The sequence below is a fragment of the Pomacea canaliculata genome, linkage group LG2 (assembly GCF_003073045.1).
Source record: "Pomacea canaliculata isolate SZHN2017 linkage group LG2, ASM307304v1, whole genome shotgun sequence".
Lineage (NCBI taxonomy): Eukaryota > Metazoa > Mollusca > Gastropoda > Architaenioglossa > Ampullariidae > Pomacea > Pomacea canaliculata.
In genome coordinates, this window is record NC_037591.1 from 31938284 (window position 1) to 31955548 (window position 17265).

The window sequence follows — 17265 nt, forward strand, 5'->3', positions numbered from 1 at the left end:
GCAAAAACAGGCTAGGACAGTTTCTTTTTAAAAAAAATTTAAAAAGTTTATTAATTTTATCTTTATTTTTCTTTGTTGTAATCAAAGAGGGAATCATTTTAAGATACTCAAGCACCTGGCACGATCTCACGTGTTCAGCAAAGTATTAAACAGATTTTAAGGTCAAATGCTCCAGTTATTCACTCTATCATAAGACTTTTCGGTGCGGCGTAATAGCAGCAGAAACAAGGGATTGTAGAAAATGTCTCCATTACTTTTGGAGGTTTTGCTACTGATGACTGCCTCAAGTTATGGCGATCGAGACGGTCAAAACACATCACCATCTCCGCCTCCGGTTGTCCAGACTCAGCTGGGAGCAATCAGCGGAAGGATGCTGACTGCCAAGAACGGGAGACAATACGAAGCTTTCCGAGGCATTCCGTACGCCGGGCCACCTGTAGGAGACCTGCGCTTCTCGAAGCCCCAGCCTCATCCTCCTTTTGACCAGGGACGATTTGATGCTGGAGAATATGGAAACTTTTGTTTGCAGGGTGCTTCAGGAATGTTAAAGTACAGTGGGTCGATAATGAGCGAGGACTGTCTCTTTCTCAATGTCTTTAGATCGTCTGGTATTTCACAACGGTAAGACATTCTGAGCTCATAAATTGTTACAATTTTTTCGCCTTCTGTTTGTGGTGTACAAGATACCCAATAGACGTGTTGTATTAGTGTGTTTAACATCTCTCATAGAGCAAAGCAGCACGTGCGCATGGACATCAAAATCTGTCATTCAATCACTCGCTCACTCTATACATCTCACCAAATCCTGACTAAATCAGTTGATGAGCACATGACCAGTTTGAGGTAATGAAGCCTACAGCTACAGAGAACTGTTTATTTCAGGGACCTGCTTCCGGTTTACGTTTTCATTCATGGCGGGGATTCATAATAGGGAGTGGTAACATCTACAACCCTGGAGTTCTTGTAACTAACGGTAGTATCGTCGTCGTAACCTTGAACTACCGCCTTGGTGTCGGCTTCCTCAGCACGGGCGACCCGACACTACCTGGTAACTACGGCCTGTGGGACCAGCACCTGGCCATCCAGTGGGTCAAGGACAACATCCAAGCTTTCAACGGTGACCCTGACAAGATCACCATCGGAGGCGAGTCTGCGGGGTCAGCCAGCGTTGCGTTCCACACCTTAACGCCTTTGTCACGAGGGCTGTTCGCCAGAGCCATCCTGCAGAGCGGCACCGCCACGTCGTCATGGGCGCTACAGAGAAAGCCGCTGGACCAGGCACAAAAGCTGGCACTCAACCTCACCTGTCCGTCTCCACGCTCCTCCACCAACTTTGGTAATGCATCATTCAACGCAGACTTTCTGTCCTGTATGAAGAGGGCGTCCCTGTAGACATTCTCCGAGCATCAATCCAGGACACAACGTTAGCCAAGGCAGCTGTGGACTTCGTGTTTTTACCAACAGTAGATGCGGAATTTGTGACGAAAAATCCTGCAGACACCTTGAATGATAATGAATATCTAGGACAGGTATTTGACTACAACTGTCTGATTTTAATTGTATTTTTACATTACTACTCCATCTTTGATTTGAATAATTTGGACAATGATTTAATAACATTGCAAAGACATAATTCCTTCCCAGCAAACAACCATTTTACCAGTTTAGCATGCATGCGCACACCCACAAGTACCAACACATTCACATACCCTGCAATAAGTATTTCTTAAAGTCATTTGCACGTGAGCTTATGTTATTAAAACCTGTTGCTCACCGTTGTGGCATACTCATGTGCATCTTTTGCAGATCGGGTTCTACGAGAGAGACTACCTCAGTGGCTGTGTCAACAACGAAGGGGCATCCCTCTCCATTCAAATGTTTGAGTTAAAGGTAATGACAGGTCGAGAAGTATCAAGACTTTTCCAAGTGTTAGGATCTCGGATTAAATTTCTCATCCATGCTCGGTCTTGTCTATTCGTATTTGTCTGTGTTGGAAACCGATTGCCATTGCACATAACACAAACAGTTCAAACAATCTTCGGCACAAGATTTTGCGGAAAGATCTTTCGGTCTTAGTTTAAATCGCTGTTGTAGTGTGTTGTGCATCATTGCTAATTAGTACCGCTGGGCACGGGTGCGGTCTGAGATTCACTTTTATCAACAGTAATATGTGCTTTGACTGTAGTATCTTTCAAGACATTTTTACTTTCCAGAGCCGGTCACGTAGTAGAAACATAGTAGAAACATAGTAGAAACACGTGTTTGCTTCAAAAGCTGGTAAATGACATAAATTAAGGATGATAGTTTCCACCTTTTGATGTGTTTGTTAAAAAATAATAATAATGTAAATAGGTCAGTTATCAACGATCGTTTCCTTTGCGTTATAGAAAGACTGTATCATCTTTCCAGAACAGTTGAGAATGGTTGTGTTATGCAGAGATTACTTTTTGGAACCGTGCTGTTATTCATTTCATGGCAGTAGTTTGAAAGTAATGTTTCTTTGTACATGGACGAAAGTATTGTTATTGTTTCTGTGAAACAGAGAAACGAGTCACTGGTTCTGAATCCAGTATTCTATGACCTTGACCTCGTGCCCCTTCTGATAGAACAGAAGTTTGGAAATACCTCAGCAGCTGCCGAAGAAGTCGTCAAGTTTTTCTATACTTCCCCGAGGTATTCAGGTATTAAACAGCAGAGGTGTTGACAGGCACTCCAGTGTGTGTACGTGCGTGCACACACATAGATGCACACAAGCATACACAGCATCACACACACACATATGTATATTTTTTTTTTAATCAGATTACTCTTTTTTTATATACATTTCTAATATGATTTACACCTGTGTTGATAAAACCATTGAAAGTTTATTATAAGGGGTAGCTGTAGGTTTAACGGTGTGTATAATACAAACATGATTGACTAAGCATTTACTTCCTCGACAGTTAGCAATAAAGAGATAAGAACGGGATGATGACCTTAAAATGTGCTGAATGTCTTGATGATTTGTTTTTAATGTTTTAATGTTTTAAACATTAAACTGAACACGTTCGTACAGACTCTGAATCGATACAATAGAAGACTTTTCGCATTATCCGCAGCACAACCAGACTACGTAATGTAATGAATTAATATAACATTGTGGTTAAGATCATTTCAAGCAGACTGGAACTTCAATCTAAGTAAAGCCTGTACACATCTGTGTGGTCACAGAGCTGCTGGACAAGAAACAAGTGCTGGACACTGCAGGAGATGCTGGTTTCTACGTGCCACTCACAGAATTCGCACGCGCTGTGGCCAGGGGTCGAAGTTCAGCGCGAAGAAACCTCGTGTACATTTTCGATCACTATCCCGCGTTTGTGTCAGACGGATACCTGGGTACACCACACGCAGATGATTTGCTGTACGAATTCGACATTGATGGGCTGATCAACGCCAGTCTCTGGACTGCTGATGATGACCGCCTTCGTGAGGTCTTCATGTCGGTGATCCTGGATTTTGTGAAATCAGGGTAAGATGTTACTCTCTGTGTCGAATATTACTGCTTACAAGTCTTTTGTAGATAAGAACATTGTTTGATTAATGTATTTTGTAACAAGTTATTCCCAAATCATGTGCGTCATACAAGAATAAAGTTAGTGTTCAAATATATTCGATTTTATTTAAACTTCAGAAATCCCGACGGCGCACTTCGGTCATCTCTGCAGGATGGCTGGCCGGATTTCGATCTCATCAACGAGAGTTATCTGTCCATTAAAGTCAACTCATCATCAATACAGCATCATATCCGCCCACGCGAGACTTCACTGTGGCTCAACTTACTTCCAACCCTCCTGGACTCAGCGTTTGGTCGGACAAACCACTCATCATCCCACGTGATGACTTTGTCCGAGTTGATAGGCTGACCATATCACCAGAGAAATCTGTAACCATAGAGTACTTAATGCCTTATGTCATGACAAGAACTAAATATTTGTTTTCTGTGGGGCTCAGTAACGGAGGTAGAGTGATTATGCTACCCGCAAAATTCTTATGAAAATGTTGTCGCAGATTAAGCATTGTTTTCCTCATTTCCAAGATTTTTTTAAATACTGGAAAAAAAATTAACAGAAAGTCCTTTTGTCTACCTCGGCTTTAGAAAATACGTGAAAGTGAAATAAAGTTGTTTTTAAATGTGGTTAATTCTTTATTTTGTACTGGTCAAAATGTAGATTCTAGACTTTAATAGTTATCTATCAATGTATAGAAGCTGGGTCATGTTTCTTTTTTTCTGGAAACAGCACAAAACTGGAATTATGAAAAATCGTTGATTAAATAACAAAACGGAGTATTATGAGAGTGAGCTGTGTTCACTTAGAAGCCATGGGCTACACCCGTCTTCCCACCAAGAGTCCGCCATCGTGACTCCTGATGATTCACTGCATCTGGGGCCTTGTAGGCTCGGAGCTTTGTCCGCAAGTCATATATTGGAGTTTTAAAGACTCTTTTCCCAGGCTTGTCAGGCTAATTAATAAAATAAAAACTCCAGGTTTGTTTACATTTTATCTTCAACCTTCCTTTTATTAATAATAATAATTTATCTGAGAGCGCTTTATATAAATAATATACAGACTGAATCCCCAACAACCATGCACCTATATTCACATACAACAGACATACGCTCCACATACACAAAATAAATACAGACACACGCATGCAGGGTCAAGGCAGTGTCACAGTGAAGTAGCTGTGAACAGATGTGACTGTGACTTAAGTTTGGACTTAAAGGTGGTAAGAGAGGCTCAATGATAAAGGCTGATGGGTGATCCGTTCCAAGTTGATGGGGGCTTGTAGGAGAAAAACCTCTGTCCATACGTCTTGGTCAGAGGGACTCTGATGATATTTAGATGGTCTACACATGAGGCAAGCAGCATTATTCTTTATCCTTTGAAGTCTGTCAAAAAAAAAAAACCTTGGGAATTCCATCTAAAATATAATTACAATAGTCGATCTTTGATAGCACAAAGGCACAGTTCAGAGTTTTACTGGTACTGATCCTACGAAGTTCAAGTTAAGCAGCTATGCAGACAGAAAAATATGCCGATGAACAGTCAAACTCTGATCGAAAACAACACCCAAGCTGTGGACAGTGGTGAAGAAAGATATAGTTTAGCTGTTTATATAGAGCAGACCTAGGCAAGGTCTCTGACCGGCCCGCCCGCCAGTTTATATACTATATATACAGTATTGCGTGAAACTGAGTTAACTATATTAGTCCGGCCCCCTAAAACCATTCCAATTTCTCATGCGGCCCCTTGGGAAAATTAATTGCCCACCCTTGATATAGAGAGAGACGTTAGCTGTAACCAAAGACATAGACCTAGAACAATTACAACTTTAGGCAATTCCAGAGCGTGTACGTAAAGTTTTATTTCAAGAACAAAATGATATCTAAGCCGAACCTAGCAATCTTTATTTAAAAAAAAGAAATTTCTTGCGTCAAGGCCGTCAAGCACCTGGCACGATCTCACGTGTTCAACTTCTAGTGTACATGTTATGTCCTCGAATGCGGTTTATACATAGATACTAACTCTATGATATGACTTTTTCAGTGAGCAATAAAAGTAGACGAGACTAAGGATCGCTAAAAATGTCAGCCCTACTTTTCGTGGTTTTGCTGCTGATGACCACCGCATGTAACGGCGAACCAGATGGTCAACAGACATCGCCATCTCCGCCTCCGGTTGTCCAGACTCAGCTGGGAGCAATCAGCGGAAGGATGCTGACTGCCAAGAACGGGAGACAATACGAAGCTTTCCGAGGCATTCCGTACGCCAGGCCACCTGTAGGAGACCTGCGCTTCTCGAAGCCCCAGCCTCATCCTGCTTTTGACCAGGGACACTTTGATGCCAGCGAGTTTGGAAAAATGTGTTGGCAGCAACTCTCTGAACGGGGTGGTGTGAACATGTCCACCATGAGCGAGGATTGTCTTTTCCTTAACGTCTTCAGACCTCATGAGGAAATGCTTCCGGACCAAGCACGAAGGTAAAGATGTGTTCCAAAACTTTCTGTGCTTTACAGCAAACACATCGTTGTTTGCTCCCAAAACCTTTTTTTTTTCATTTGTTTCAGGGATTTGCTACCTGTGTTCGTTTACATACATGGTGGGGCATTTGTAACCGGCAGTTCTTCTAGCTATGACCCCGGTCAACTTGTAGCGGATGGAAATATAATCACAGTCACCATGAACTACCGTCTGGGCGCTATTGGATTCCTCAGCTCGGGTGATTCAAGGCTACCGGGCAACTACGGGCTGTGGGACCAGCATCTGGCCATCAGGTGGGTCAAGGACAACATCCAAGCTTTTGGAGGTGACCCTGAGCAGATAACAGTTGGAGGAGAATCAGCAGGGGCAAGAAGTGTGTCTCTCCACAGCTTGTCGTCTTTTTCTAAAGGACTTTTCAACAGAGCGATCCTGCAGAGTGGAGCGGCCACAGCAGGGACAACCATCCAAAAACATCCTTTGCAGAACTTGCAGAACTTGGCTCGTGATGTCAGGTGTCCACTTCCTGGCTCATCGCTACCCTCAGGGGGTGTTTCATCGGACCAGGACCTGCTGACCTGTTTGAGGAACGTGTCCCCAGCGGAACTGATGACTGTAGGGAATTCAGAGAATACATTAGCGAGATTCGCATTAGAAATTGTTTATGCTCCCAGCGTGGATGAAGAGTTTATTGCAAAAGACCCCGTTAACATGCTCAAAGAAAAGGAATTTCTTACCCAGGTTTGTAATTTAAATCTTCTTACTACTTCCTTCTTCCTTCCTCCCTCTCTCTCTCTCCCCACAGTGACAAGGTAGAAGTACTTTCCCACCAATAATCAAAGCGTTTTCTTTTAATTCGTTTTTTTCACAGCTGTTCGTCTGTGAGCTTTTTCTGTTTGTCTTTCTTCTTATGTATATGTATTTCAAAAGCACGAAAAACAAAATTACAAATATGAACATATTTACAATCATTATATTTTAAATCTTATTTTTTGTGACGAAACGTCCCGTATACTTACTAAAATAACGCATTTTCTGAACAGGTGGGATTCTATGATCGAGATTACCTCAGTGGATGTGTCAACAACGAAGGAGGCATTTTTCTTTACTCTCTAGGAAGAGCACTTACGGTAACCGAATCTTTCTTTCAAATTAATATCTACCATGATACTGTGTGCTCTGATGTATGTGCTTTCATGTAATAGATTGACAGTGCTACAAATATTTATATGCTACAAAATAAACTTTGATTTTGATTAATTGAAATATGGGTATACGCAATTGATGTCTCTTAAAACGTTGGTTTCTATGTATTTTTTAATTGGCTGGACTCCATTAACGTTTTCGCAAAATAATTTCTTTTTCTTTTTGAAGGGCAACATGTCGCTTGTCTTACGCCCTGACCTCTACGACTTTGACCTCGTCCCCTTTTTGACAGAAAGTAGGACTGGAAGAAACTCACCCTTGGTGGAGGAAGTGGTCAAATTTTTCTACACCTTTCCAAGATATCCAGGTCAGAATTATCAAACTCTTCTAGGTGTTTAGGTACAATGAACATCTTGTTTGATTTGTGCGGTGTCCTGTCTTCACGACTAAGGTTTGAACACTTCGTGCAAAGCTAGTTATATTTCCTCCAGGAAAGCTGACTGTTTATTTTTTTCATTCTTTCACTTTTACTGTGTAAGTAGCATTAATGAATGACACAAGGAAAAGTAATAATATGGATGAATGAGAACTTACGGTTAGTAAAGCTGTATACCGTTATTTGCATGTACTTAATAGCTGTTTAAACTGTTTACAAAAGATACATTTTTCATGACGACGAATATGTTTTTTTGTTTCTCGATTACGAAAATCAGTCATTGCTGATGGCGTTGTTGCACCCCGTAGCATCTACTGATAGTGAAGATCATTTATCATGACATTTCTGCGTCTCACTTCTCTATTTTAGCTAATTACTGCCATCCTGTCTGCAGCAGCGACAGTAAAAATTGTTCCAGTCCAATATGTCTTCCCTTCTTTTCCTCAAATGAAAGACTTGCTGATGCCGCATATGTCTCCCTACAGAAACCACACATCTTGACTTGAAGCAAGTACTCGACACTGTAGGAGACGCCATCTACTACGTCCCGGTCACAGAATTCGCTCGTGCCGTGGCCGGAGGTCAAAGGTCAAACCGCAGAAATCTCGTCTACTTCTTCGACCACTACCCTGCCTTCATCGCCGGAGGGCGACTTGGCACTCTGCATGGAGTAGACTTATTCTATGAGTTCGATCTCAGTCTTTCTGAGATTGGAAATGCCAGCCTCTGGAATTCTGACGACGAACACCTGCGTCAGAAGTTTATGGCAATAATCGCGGGCTTTGTGAAGACAGGGTGAGACAGCAGCCAGGGAAACGACTGTTGTACACATCACAGAATAAGCACGACTAGACATTGTAAACCCTTGTTTTCAAACCGCACTATTTATATATATATAACTATACATAAAGTAATCGCATCTATAGTACATGGGTATCTAGTTTGGAGCAGAACCTTGAACGTGCTCTAAATCGGTGATTGCTTACCCACTTCACCTTTTTGTCAGAATAATAATAAATACAAGTAAATAGTATGGTTAGGGAAAAATAGTCAATTAGAGTGTACTTAAAAAGTCGCGCAACACAATCAAAAGTATTATATATCATTGTGTAATTGAATCCCTCCATTATAACATCTATTTAAACAGGGCATCCAGAAAACTTAACTACTTGGACTTTCATTCTAGATTCTCCTATTTTTTTTTTTTTTTCCTTTATTTTTCCATCCTTTTCCTTCTCTGCCCGCTACCTAGATGATTACTTATTAACAATCTACATACACAGGTTTAATCACACAGACACTTATTTTTGTTTCCAGGAATCCTGCGACAGCAGTTCAGTCACAACTTCAAGATGGCTGGAGAGACTTTGATCTTGGAGATGAAAGCTATCTGTCCATAAAGCCCGACTCCTTGACGATTCATCGTCATCTTCGTGCACAAGCAGCCTCGCTGTGGATTGACCTCATTCCCAGTTTACTTGATCCCACTTACTTACAAAGAAAGCGCACATCCTCGCACGTACCCACTTTGTCCGAATTAGTCGGGTAGTCAAACTGCATAAAAAATATTCCCTATAATTCTCCAGCTTTTTTTTATTTCATAATGTGTTGAGATGAAGTCAATTTATGATCTTTCTAATTAAATTTCACGAGATCCTCTGCTATTTTATTTTATTCATTTTTTCTGTACTTTTGTCCTGACATATTGTATCTGTTCATTCTTGTCCGTCTTATTTGTATATATTTTACTCTTGGGGACATGTTAGTAGTTTGAAAGGAACGATATGTTGACATCGGTTTGTAGAGCACCTTTCCATCTTCAACTTGCCCAATGGGACAAATAAAGTTGATCATGGTCATTGTCATTGAAATGATCTTCGACTTTCTGATGAACAAGCCTGGGGCAGTCATCTATCCATGATGATGTCATCGAGGTAGCTGACTCTTTTAAATAATTAGATACTATCTTCGATAACAAGTTTAAGCAGGACCTCATCAGCAACAAGGTTCTCCTCAGGAGTTAACAACATCTGAGGCACGCGATGTCTGTCTGCAGAACCAATCGTCATCGCAACTCATTCATCCCACGTGACATTCATTTGATAAACTGTACTGGCCTTCATCTTGTTCTAGCTTGAGGTGGCCTGGGGTCACCAACTGTATCTACTTTTGCTGGGAATGTGTGTGTGTGTGAGAAAGAGAAATTATTTCGACATGTATGTGTATGTATTTATCTCTATATGTTGCTAGTATGATCACTACCTGGAGCTTCCCTTGTGCATTACTAAAGTTGCCTTGTAGTGTAACACCATGTAGGACCTGATATGAAGCGGGGCAACGGCCAAAAACCGAGACTAAGCTAAAAGGGACTCTCGGATATTTAGCGAGCAATTTTCTCTGGCGTTTGCTTGTCGCTGGACAGTTTTCTATTCACCTTTTGTGTGATTCCTTACTTATCCCGTTGTACCGTTTCATGCAATAAGTCCAAGTCTCAGAATCATTTCTACCACCCGCTGTGTTGCTGCACCGTTCCAATGTATAATTTTCATCTCGGCATTCACAAACTCAAAACTTGGTGTTCTTAGTCCGAATGGGGATATTGAAAGCTAAAGAGCCTTCCATACTACAGATAATCGTAAATCATGGTTCGATCTAGGTTCCAACACACTTCTCTCTGTATAGTATCCGTTCACGAAGGTGACTGTCAATGACTTTTTAATGGTACTCTGGTTTCTCAACCTCACTGTTTTCTCCCTCCTTATCCTGTGCGTGTGTTGTTGTTGTGTTGCTTTGCTGCTGCTGTTTTCTCTATCTGCTTTTTTTCTCAGTACCTAAGAACGCCAAGGTTTCTCAATCACCCGTGTCTAGCGGTGTTTACAAAAGGGGAGTACCAGTACCCGCCGTGACCTCCCGGGTCAGTCAAGGCCTCACATGAATGTTTGCTCAGATGTCAGCCACGATGCACACAAGTCTGGGATCTTGCAGGTCATCTGAGTCATTCTAGCCATTGTGTATGGCGGAAAGGTAAAAAGTAAATGATCGTGACCTGTCCTCAGAATAGAAAAGGTTCCGATGTTAAAAACTGGAACAGTCGGCAGCATAAAAGACATTCCCGGTGTTAGAATCGGAGACCAGCGCAGCAGGGACCTACCTGCAGGTAAGTATCTTAACTGATAAAGAAACAACACTGAGAACATTGTTAAGCTGACATTTTGTGATACATAGTTTGCAGTTGTTGTCGGAGAAACATTTCTAACATGCAGCTTATTGCTACCTTGGGTTTGACTACAGTGAATTTAATTTGTACAAATTAAATGCACTAGAAGTGAAAGAAAAAAAAACACTAACCCCGGCAAGGAGAAATGGAAACCTGTAAGTAAATCATTGTTAAGTGAGCCGAGTGTGTCATGTGGGTCACACGAGCACCTTTTACAGTTACATGAAGGGATCGTGACAACTTTGTGACTAGGATTGTACTTTATTATTTTATTTTTTATTTAGTTTGTATCTCTGTCAATATTAGTACATAGCATTAATCTTAATTTTCAGTGGCTTCTAACACTTTAAAAACCCAGGAGTCGAGATTCTGTTGATTTGAGTTTTCACGGAAGGTAAAGCCTGTTTGTCAATGCTTCAGATAGAAGTCTTCTATACATGTGAAAAAAGAGAATACCTTGGTTTTAAAAGAACACCATTAACAATTTATTTAGTAACATGGCCACATAAAATTATTTAAAATGTCAAATTTAAAGAGGGCTTAGAAATTTTTTAATTGTGGACTTACTGATATAAACATAGATATATAAAATGTTATCCAGAACATTAATCAGTCCGAGTATGCTGTAAGTACAGAATGGTTGGTCAAAGCTCTGAAGATCATAAGAAATGGCATGACACACCATCTAGATGTGTCACATTATTTGTTGGTCATAATTATATATTCTCTTTATACAAATGACTTCTCTGTGTCGTATCACTAGCCCAGCAGAAGACACAAAGCATCACCGGCAATGTCGCTGCTAATTTTGGCCGTTTTGCTGCTGACTGCCACATTATGTGACGGACAACAACAAAGACAACAACAGAGGTCGCCAACACCTCTTCCGCTTCTTCATAATGATAGTCGCTACGGAGATGACGAGCCACAAGATGTACAAAACACAGTTCCAGTTGTCCAGACTCAGCTAGGGGCAATTAGTGGACGAGTACAGACTGCGATGAACGGGAAACAATACGAAGCTTTCCGAGGCATTCCGTACGCCAGGCCACCTGTAGGAGCCCTGCGCTTCTCGAAGCCCCAGCCTCATCCTGCTTTTGACCAGGGACACTTTGATGCTGGAGAATTTGGAAAGATGTGCTGGCAACAACACTCGGAACAAGGTACTGGGGATGTGTCCGCAATGAGCGAGGATTGTCTTTTCCTGAACGTCTTCAGACCTGTGGCAACGACTGACTCTTCCCGAAGGTAGGGCGGAGTTTCTTAACTTACCATTCTTTCACTAATGTTTGTCCTTAACTAAGAAGTGTTCTACAGGAAATTTGATTCATTACATAGCGTCTTTTAAGAAGTAATTTTAATTCACTTCTTACAAGCTGACAAGCAGAGAAAAAGTTTAGTTTTATTTCAGAGATTTCCTCTCAATATTCGTTTTAAAAGTAAATAATAAATGCCTGATTTGTATAGTGCGTGTAAAGATCGTGCTCTTAGCGCGTGAGACAATAAGGAGACATGGACAGCATACGAAGAACGGAAAGATAATTCTGGAGACAGGAATAGCTAGGATATGGTCTTATCTTGTGTATTTATAAGTTGAAGTCCTTCACTTTATGACCCAGGTCATTTGCAACCTGAGATTCAACAATTTACAACCCTCGGCAGAATATTTTCACTAATTGCATTAATCTCAAAAGCTTACGAAAGGAAAGTATGGCTACAGTACATAAAGTAAAATAACGGAAAAGGACTTTGTGATGATTGCCTTACAAGCCAAACAAACTTCTTTTTTTTTGTTGGTTAATTTCAGAGATGTGCGTCCTGTATACGTTTATATACACGGTGGAGGGTTTGTAGGCGGCAGCTCGTCATTTTTTGTCCCCGGTCAACTTGTAACGGATGGAAATATCATCGCCGTTACTTTGAACTACCGTGTGGGCGCTTTAGGATTCCTCAGCACAGGAGATTCAAGACTTCCGGGCAACTACGCGCTGTGGGACCAGCAGCTAGCCATCAGGTGGGTCAAAGACAACATCCAGGCGTTTGGAGGAGACCCTAATCAGATAACGATCGGAGGAGAATCAGCAGGCTCCATAAGTGTTGCTTTCCAAAGCTTGTCGCCTCTCTCTAAAGGACTTTTTAACAGAGCGATCATGCAGAGTGGAGCCGCCACAGCGGGGACAACCATCCAGAGAGAACCTCTACAGCAGTTGCTCAACTTGGCTCGTGAAGTCAGATGTCCACTTCCTGGCTCATCGCTACCTTCCGGCGGTGTTTCATCGGACCAGGACCTGTTGACCTGTTTGAGGAACGTGTCCCCAGCGGAAATTATGACTGTAAGGATCTTGGGAAAATCATTAATCAGAGCAGCAATAGAGATTGTATTTGCGGCAGTAGTAGATGGAGAAATAATTCCAAAAGCACCTGCCGCCATGCTCAAAGATAAGGAATATCTCACACAGGTATGTAATAATTTTTGTCTCAAAATCCTTGTTTCTGTCTGTGTCTCTCTGTATCTCTGTCTTTCTGTCTCTTTATGTGTGTGTTAAGGGTGCGTTCGCTTGTGTGTATTAATACTCATGAGAATACACTTTTAAACCGGATCAACAAATGCTTCTTGTTCCATTGTCTTTTTATTTATTTAGTCGTTCGTCTGTCAGGTTGTTTTACGTTTGTCATGCTTTATCTACTTGTATTTCAAACGCTTGCATATTCATAGCAAAATTTTCACATCTGGGCAGATTGGCATGACACTAATAGTGTCTTACTTTGTTTTCTTTTCCTTTCAGGTCGGATTCTACGATCGAGACTACCTTACTGGAACTGTCAACAATGAAGGAGGACTTTTCTTCTCAATCGCACAATCGCTTACGGTGACAAAGAACTTCGTTTCTATTCACATCTTAAATAAAGTCTTATTCTGCTTGTTTTCCTGTTACAGCTCCAGATTTTGCATACGTGTCATTATTTTGTGGCTTCTTGCGTGTGATTAAAAAATTCAGCATCAGAAAATCCCAGTACAAACCATAAAAATTCTGTATGTACTGTGGATAACCAGAGGCTGGTGTAAGCGACAGGCTTGAAGTACCTGCTACAGACCAAGAATCACAAACATTGCGATATAAAGAAGCTAATGAGAAGCTTTGTTATCTTTTTGTTAACATTTCATTTTATTTTTTTGACTTTGCGTCACCAATATCTTGTAAAATAAGTATTTTATAAATATTTTAATATTAATTAATTTTTTTAGTTATTAGAAAATGAACACAGCAACTAATCAATGTACTATTTAAAATAGTAACTTTTTTTCTGTCCAGAACAATGTGTTTTTGCTCGTCAACCCTGACATCTACGACGTGGACTTCGTTCCATTTTTGACAGAAGAGTGGCTGGGAAGACGTTCAGTCTCTGCAGAAGAAGTTGTCAAGTTTTTCTACACATATCCGAGATATTCAGGTGACAAATTTCAGTAAATTGTGTTGGTATCTAGGTATCTGCATATCTTTAATTCCTAATCTTTTCACTGACGAAAAGCTAAGCATTCCAAACAACACCTTTTCTGGAAACTAAATATTACATCTTTTGTTTTACCCTCACTTTTATGATGCAAGTAGCATCGGCGAGTAAGAAAAAAGTATGCAACTGACTAAATGAGTTTGAAGAGCCAGAAAACAGGAAATAGAACTCAATAAATGTACTTAATCTATAGGGTTAATCTATAGCTTTTTGTAATAAAATGTAATAAAATGTAATTTCCATTGTGTCAGATAAATTCTTTGTTTGATTCTCAGCCCTCACCAAGTGCATGATAAAAATTTCTTTTAAGTTGTCCATATTTCATTGCACCTCTGCTTGTTTGACTACAACCTTAGCCTTTTTCGGTTGTGTCTATCAATAACATTCCATATATTTAAGCTCCTTCATCTTGTCCCACTCTGTTTGCTTAATTATTCTGATTATTATTAGTAACCTTTCTCCACAAACAGTAACATTAGACATGCTCTGCCAGTCGTTCACTTTTTTTTTTTTTTATTCTTTGAAAGACTTTGCTAAGTACTGAATACCCGTTTAACCACAGGCGTTACTCAGCTGGACTTTAAGCATGTACTCGACACTGTCGGAGATTCGATTTTCTACGTCCCGGGCAAGGAATTTACTCGCGCCATAGCCGGAGGTCAAAGGTCAGGCCGCAGAAATCTCGCCTACTTCTTCGACCACTACCCTGCCTTCGCAGGAGGACAAGTTGGCACCATGCATGGAACGGACTTACTTTACGAGTTCGACATGGGTCGTCAAAATGGCTGGAATGCTGACGATGACCACCTGCGTAAGGTGTTCTTAGGAATGATCGCGGGCTTCGTCGAGACAGGGTGAGACCAGCATGGGGATCGTACAAGTCAAATGATACCAGTCTCTAAGACTTTCACAGCTTTTTCAAGCAACTGATTTTTTGCAGTACATAATAACCACCTATATTTCTTTATTTACTCGTCATAATATTTCAGAAAAGTCCAAAAAATATATAGTAACCAACAATAAACATACACATACAACGTCAGAGTGGGTGACAGGGTATGAACTTTGAATGGATTTGGGTCTGTATTGTTCTTCTGATATAAAAATGAAAAAGAAACACAAGCCAGACGTGCATATTCTTTCTTTAGTGTGTACCATTCTGCTATTCAGACTTTCTTATCTATTTGCTGATCTTCTTCTCATTCTTCGTACTCTTTTTTTCTTCTCTTCTACCAGCAAGAGTTATATATATATATAATTCTAAGTGTACGTATATGGGTCTCTGTCTGCACTTATTCGTGTACTTTTTCGGCATATTGGCTTTCAGAAATCCAGCGACTGCCCTCCAGTCGTACCTACCAGGTGGATGGAGAGACTTTGACCTCCGTGACGAGAGTTACCTGTCTTTAAAGCCTCACGCCTTGACGATACAGCAACATCTTCGAGGACGAGAAGCCTCACTGTGGATTGACCTACTGCCTAGATTGCTGGACTCGGATTTGTCTCAGAGAAACCACACATCGACGCACGTACCAACCCTGTCCGAGTTAATCGGGTAGCGTGAGTGTCGTTGGGTAGCCTCACTACAGATGGTCTTTCCAACACTGAGCGTGGCTAAGCGGTACCTTTAAGGATGATGAAGAAAATCTTTATTACAAGAAGTTACTCTTATTCTTCTTAAATGTATCGATAGAGGATATCTGTGATAGAATGAGCTAATTAAGTACAAACATTCTCTCTAATAACAAACAAAATAAATAGAACCCACATCAAGAATGGAAACATTTTAAACACACTAAACTGTACTCTTTTTGGCACTTGACATGAAAACGGCCACTTGTAGTCATAATTAATCTATACAACTTAGGTTATCGAGACAAATAAAATATTTTGATTGTTCAAAGGTTTCTGTTCTCTAGACATTCAAACAAAAGAACTGAACATCTCATTTTAGTTAAAACTTATAAACAACACATTGCAGTATCAGCTGTCTCCAGGATCGAGATCACTGCTCATTGATCTTCCTGCTGGTGGACCAGAACAATATCACACGTGGACAACAAACAGTCTCTTAATTTATGGCAAGTCATGACTAAGAATCAAACTCAAAACCTGGTTTTCAGGGATCTAGGATATGTTATGGAATAATCAAGGGTTCGAATGTCGGGCTAATTCTTAGAATATGAAATCCACAATTAATAAAAGAGAACAGAGGACAGTATTGACAGGATGAAGGACGGTCGAGTTAAGCTGTAAACAACTGTTAGAGCTTTGGGGTACACAGAGTATCAGCAACTTATTCGAATGTAAAGATCATTTAGTTGACTGTTTCGCTTGCAACACACTCAATCCGGACAATTTTGCAATTACCACAAAGAAAACAAGGATTTCCTCAGACTACCCAGGGTCGTGTGTATTCACTTCACTGGGCCAAGGACTTCACAGAAGACAATGAACAATACATTGAGACTCAACCGTTATCAGGGGCAGTAATTTATTTTATACTATTTTCCTCTTAACTTTACTGACTACTTCAAGACTCATTCATAGGTTCAAACACTTTTTCAAAAAAACCTGTGAAATCAGTTCAGTCATATCTATAAAATGATTGGAGAGACAACGACTTTGGAGATGATAGTTATCTGTCCTTGACTTTGCAGCGCCATCTCCGTGCAGTAATAGTTTCACTTTGGAGAAACTAATTCACAAATTATACTGATTCCCTTCACTTCCAAATAAACCAAACTACATTCTCTCCAAGCAGGTTGGACAGCGTGAGTGTAGTCGCGTAGTCACACGGTAGCTAATCTTAATCTGAGTTAAGAGGAGTTAGATGTTTTATAAAAGAAAACTAAAACAAACGTTACCAGTAAAGATTACAAGAAAGAAAGAAGACAGAAGATGTCATTCATCACCCTTTGATAAAGTAAT

General features: G+C 40.6%; 3 protein-coding genes across 3 annotated transcripts; all 3 read left to right on the plus strand.

The window, feature by feature from the left end:
* The first annotated feature begins 241 nt into the window (after nt 1–241).
* On the plus strand, nt 242–4177 carry LOC112555789 (bile salt-activated lipase-like). Its single transcript, XM_025224308.1, has 7 exons — nt 242–554; nt 932–1336; nt 1378–1529; nt 1807–1890; nt 2543–2681; nt 3214–3511; nt 3674–4177. Exons 1-7 carry the CDS (start codon nt 242–244, stop codon nt 3903–3905), a joined length of 1623 nt encoding a protein of 540 aa, XP_025080093.1. The 3' UTR covers nt 3906–4177.
* A 1363-nt stretch (nt 4178–5540) lies between these two features.
* On the plus strand, nt 5541–9258 carry LOC112558288 (bile salt-activated lipase-like). The gene is made up of 6 exons (XM_025228656.1): nt 5541–6024; nt 6112–6763; nt 7066–7152; nt 7397–7535; nt 8090–8399; nt 8922–9258. Exons 1-6 carry the CDS (start codon nt 5630–5632, stop codon nt 9151–9153), a joined length of 1815 nt encoding a protein of 604 aa, XP_025084441.1. The 5' UTR covers nt 5541–5629; the 3' UTR covers nt 9154–9258.
* Nucleotides 9259–10701: 1443 nt separating this feature from the next.
* LOC112557514 (bile salt-activated lipase-like) lies at nt 10702–15995 on the plus strand. Its single transcript, XM_025227426.1, has 8 exons — nt 10702–10761; nt 11154–11215; nt 11585–12069; nt 12629–13280; nt 13608–13691; nt 14136–14274; nt 14897–15188; nt 15662–15995. The coding sequence occupies exons 3-8, from the start codon at nt 11615–11617 to the stop codon at nt 15891–15893; spliced, it is 1854 nt and encodes a 617-aa protein (XP_025083211.1). The 5' UTR covers nt 10702–10761; nt 11154–11215; nt 11585–11614; the 3' UTR covers nt 15894–15995.
* Nucleotides 15996–17265: the final 1270 nt, after the last annotated feature.

Coding starts and splice junctions, on each gene's coding strand:
- LOC112555789 (XM_025224308.1), top strand. CDS start 242: ATGTCTCCATTACTTTTGGAGGTTTTGCTACTGATGACTGCCTCAAGT. Junction 1,891..2,542: donor TTCAAATGTTTGAGTTAAAG/GTAATGACAGGT, acceptor TCTGTGAAACAG/AGAAACGAGTCACTGGTTCT. Junction 2,682..3,213: donor TACTTCCCCGAGGTATTCAG/GTATTAAACAGC, acceptor GTGTGGTCACAG/AGCTGCTGGACAAGAAACAA.
- LOC112558288 (XM_025228656.1), top strand. CDS start 5,630: ATGTCAGCCCTACTTTTCGTGGTTTTGCTGCTGATGACCACCGCATGT. Junction 6,764..7,065: donor AAAAGGAATTTCTTACCCAG/GTTTGTAATTTA, acceptor TTTTCTGAACAG/GTGGGATTCTATGATCGAGA. Junction 7,153..7,396: donor CTCTAGGAAGAGCACTTACG/GTAACCGAATCT, acceptor TTCTTTTTGAAG/GGCAACATGTCGCTTGTCTT.
- LOC112557514 (XM_025227426.1), top strand. CDS start 11,615: ATGTCGCTGCTAATTTTGGCCGTTTTGCTGCTGACTGCCACATTATGT. Junction 12,070..12,628: donor ACGACTGACTCTTCCCGAAG/GTAGGGCGGAGT, acceptor GGTTAATTTCAG/AGATGTGCGTCCTGTATACG. Junction 15,189..15,661: donor GCGGGCTTCGTCGAGACAGG/GTGAGACCAGCA, acceptor ATTGGCTTTCAG/AAATCCAGCGACTGCCCTCC.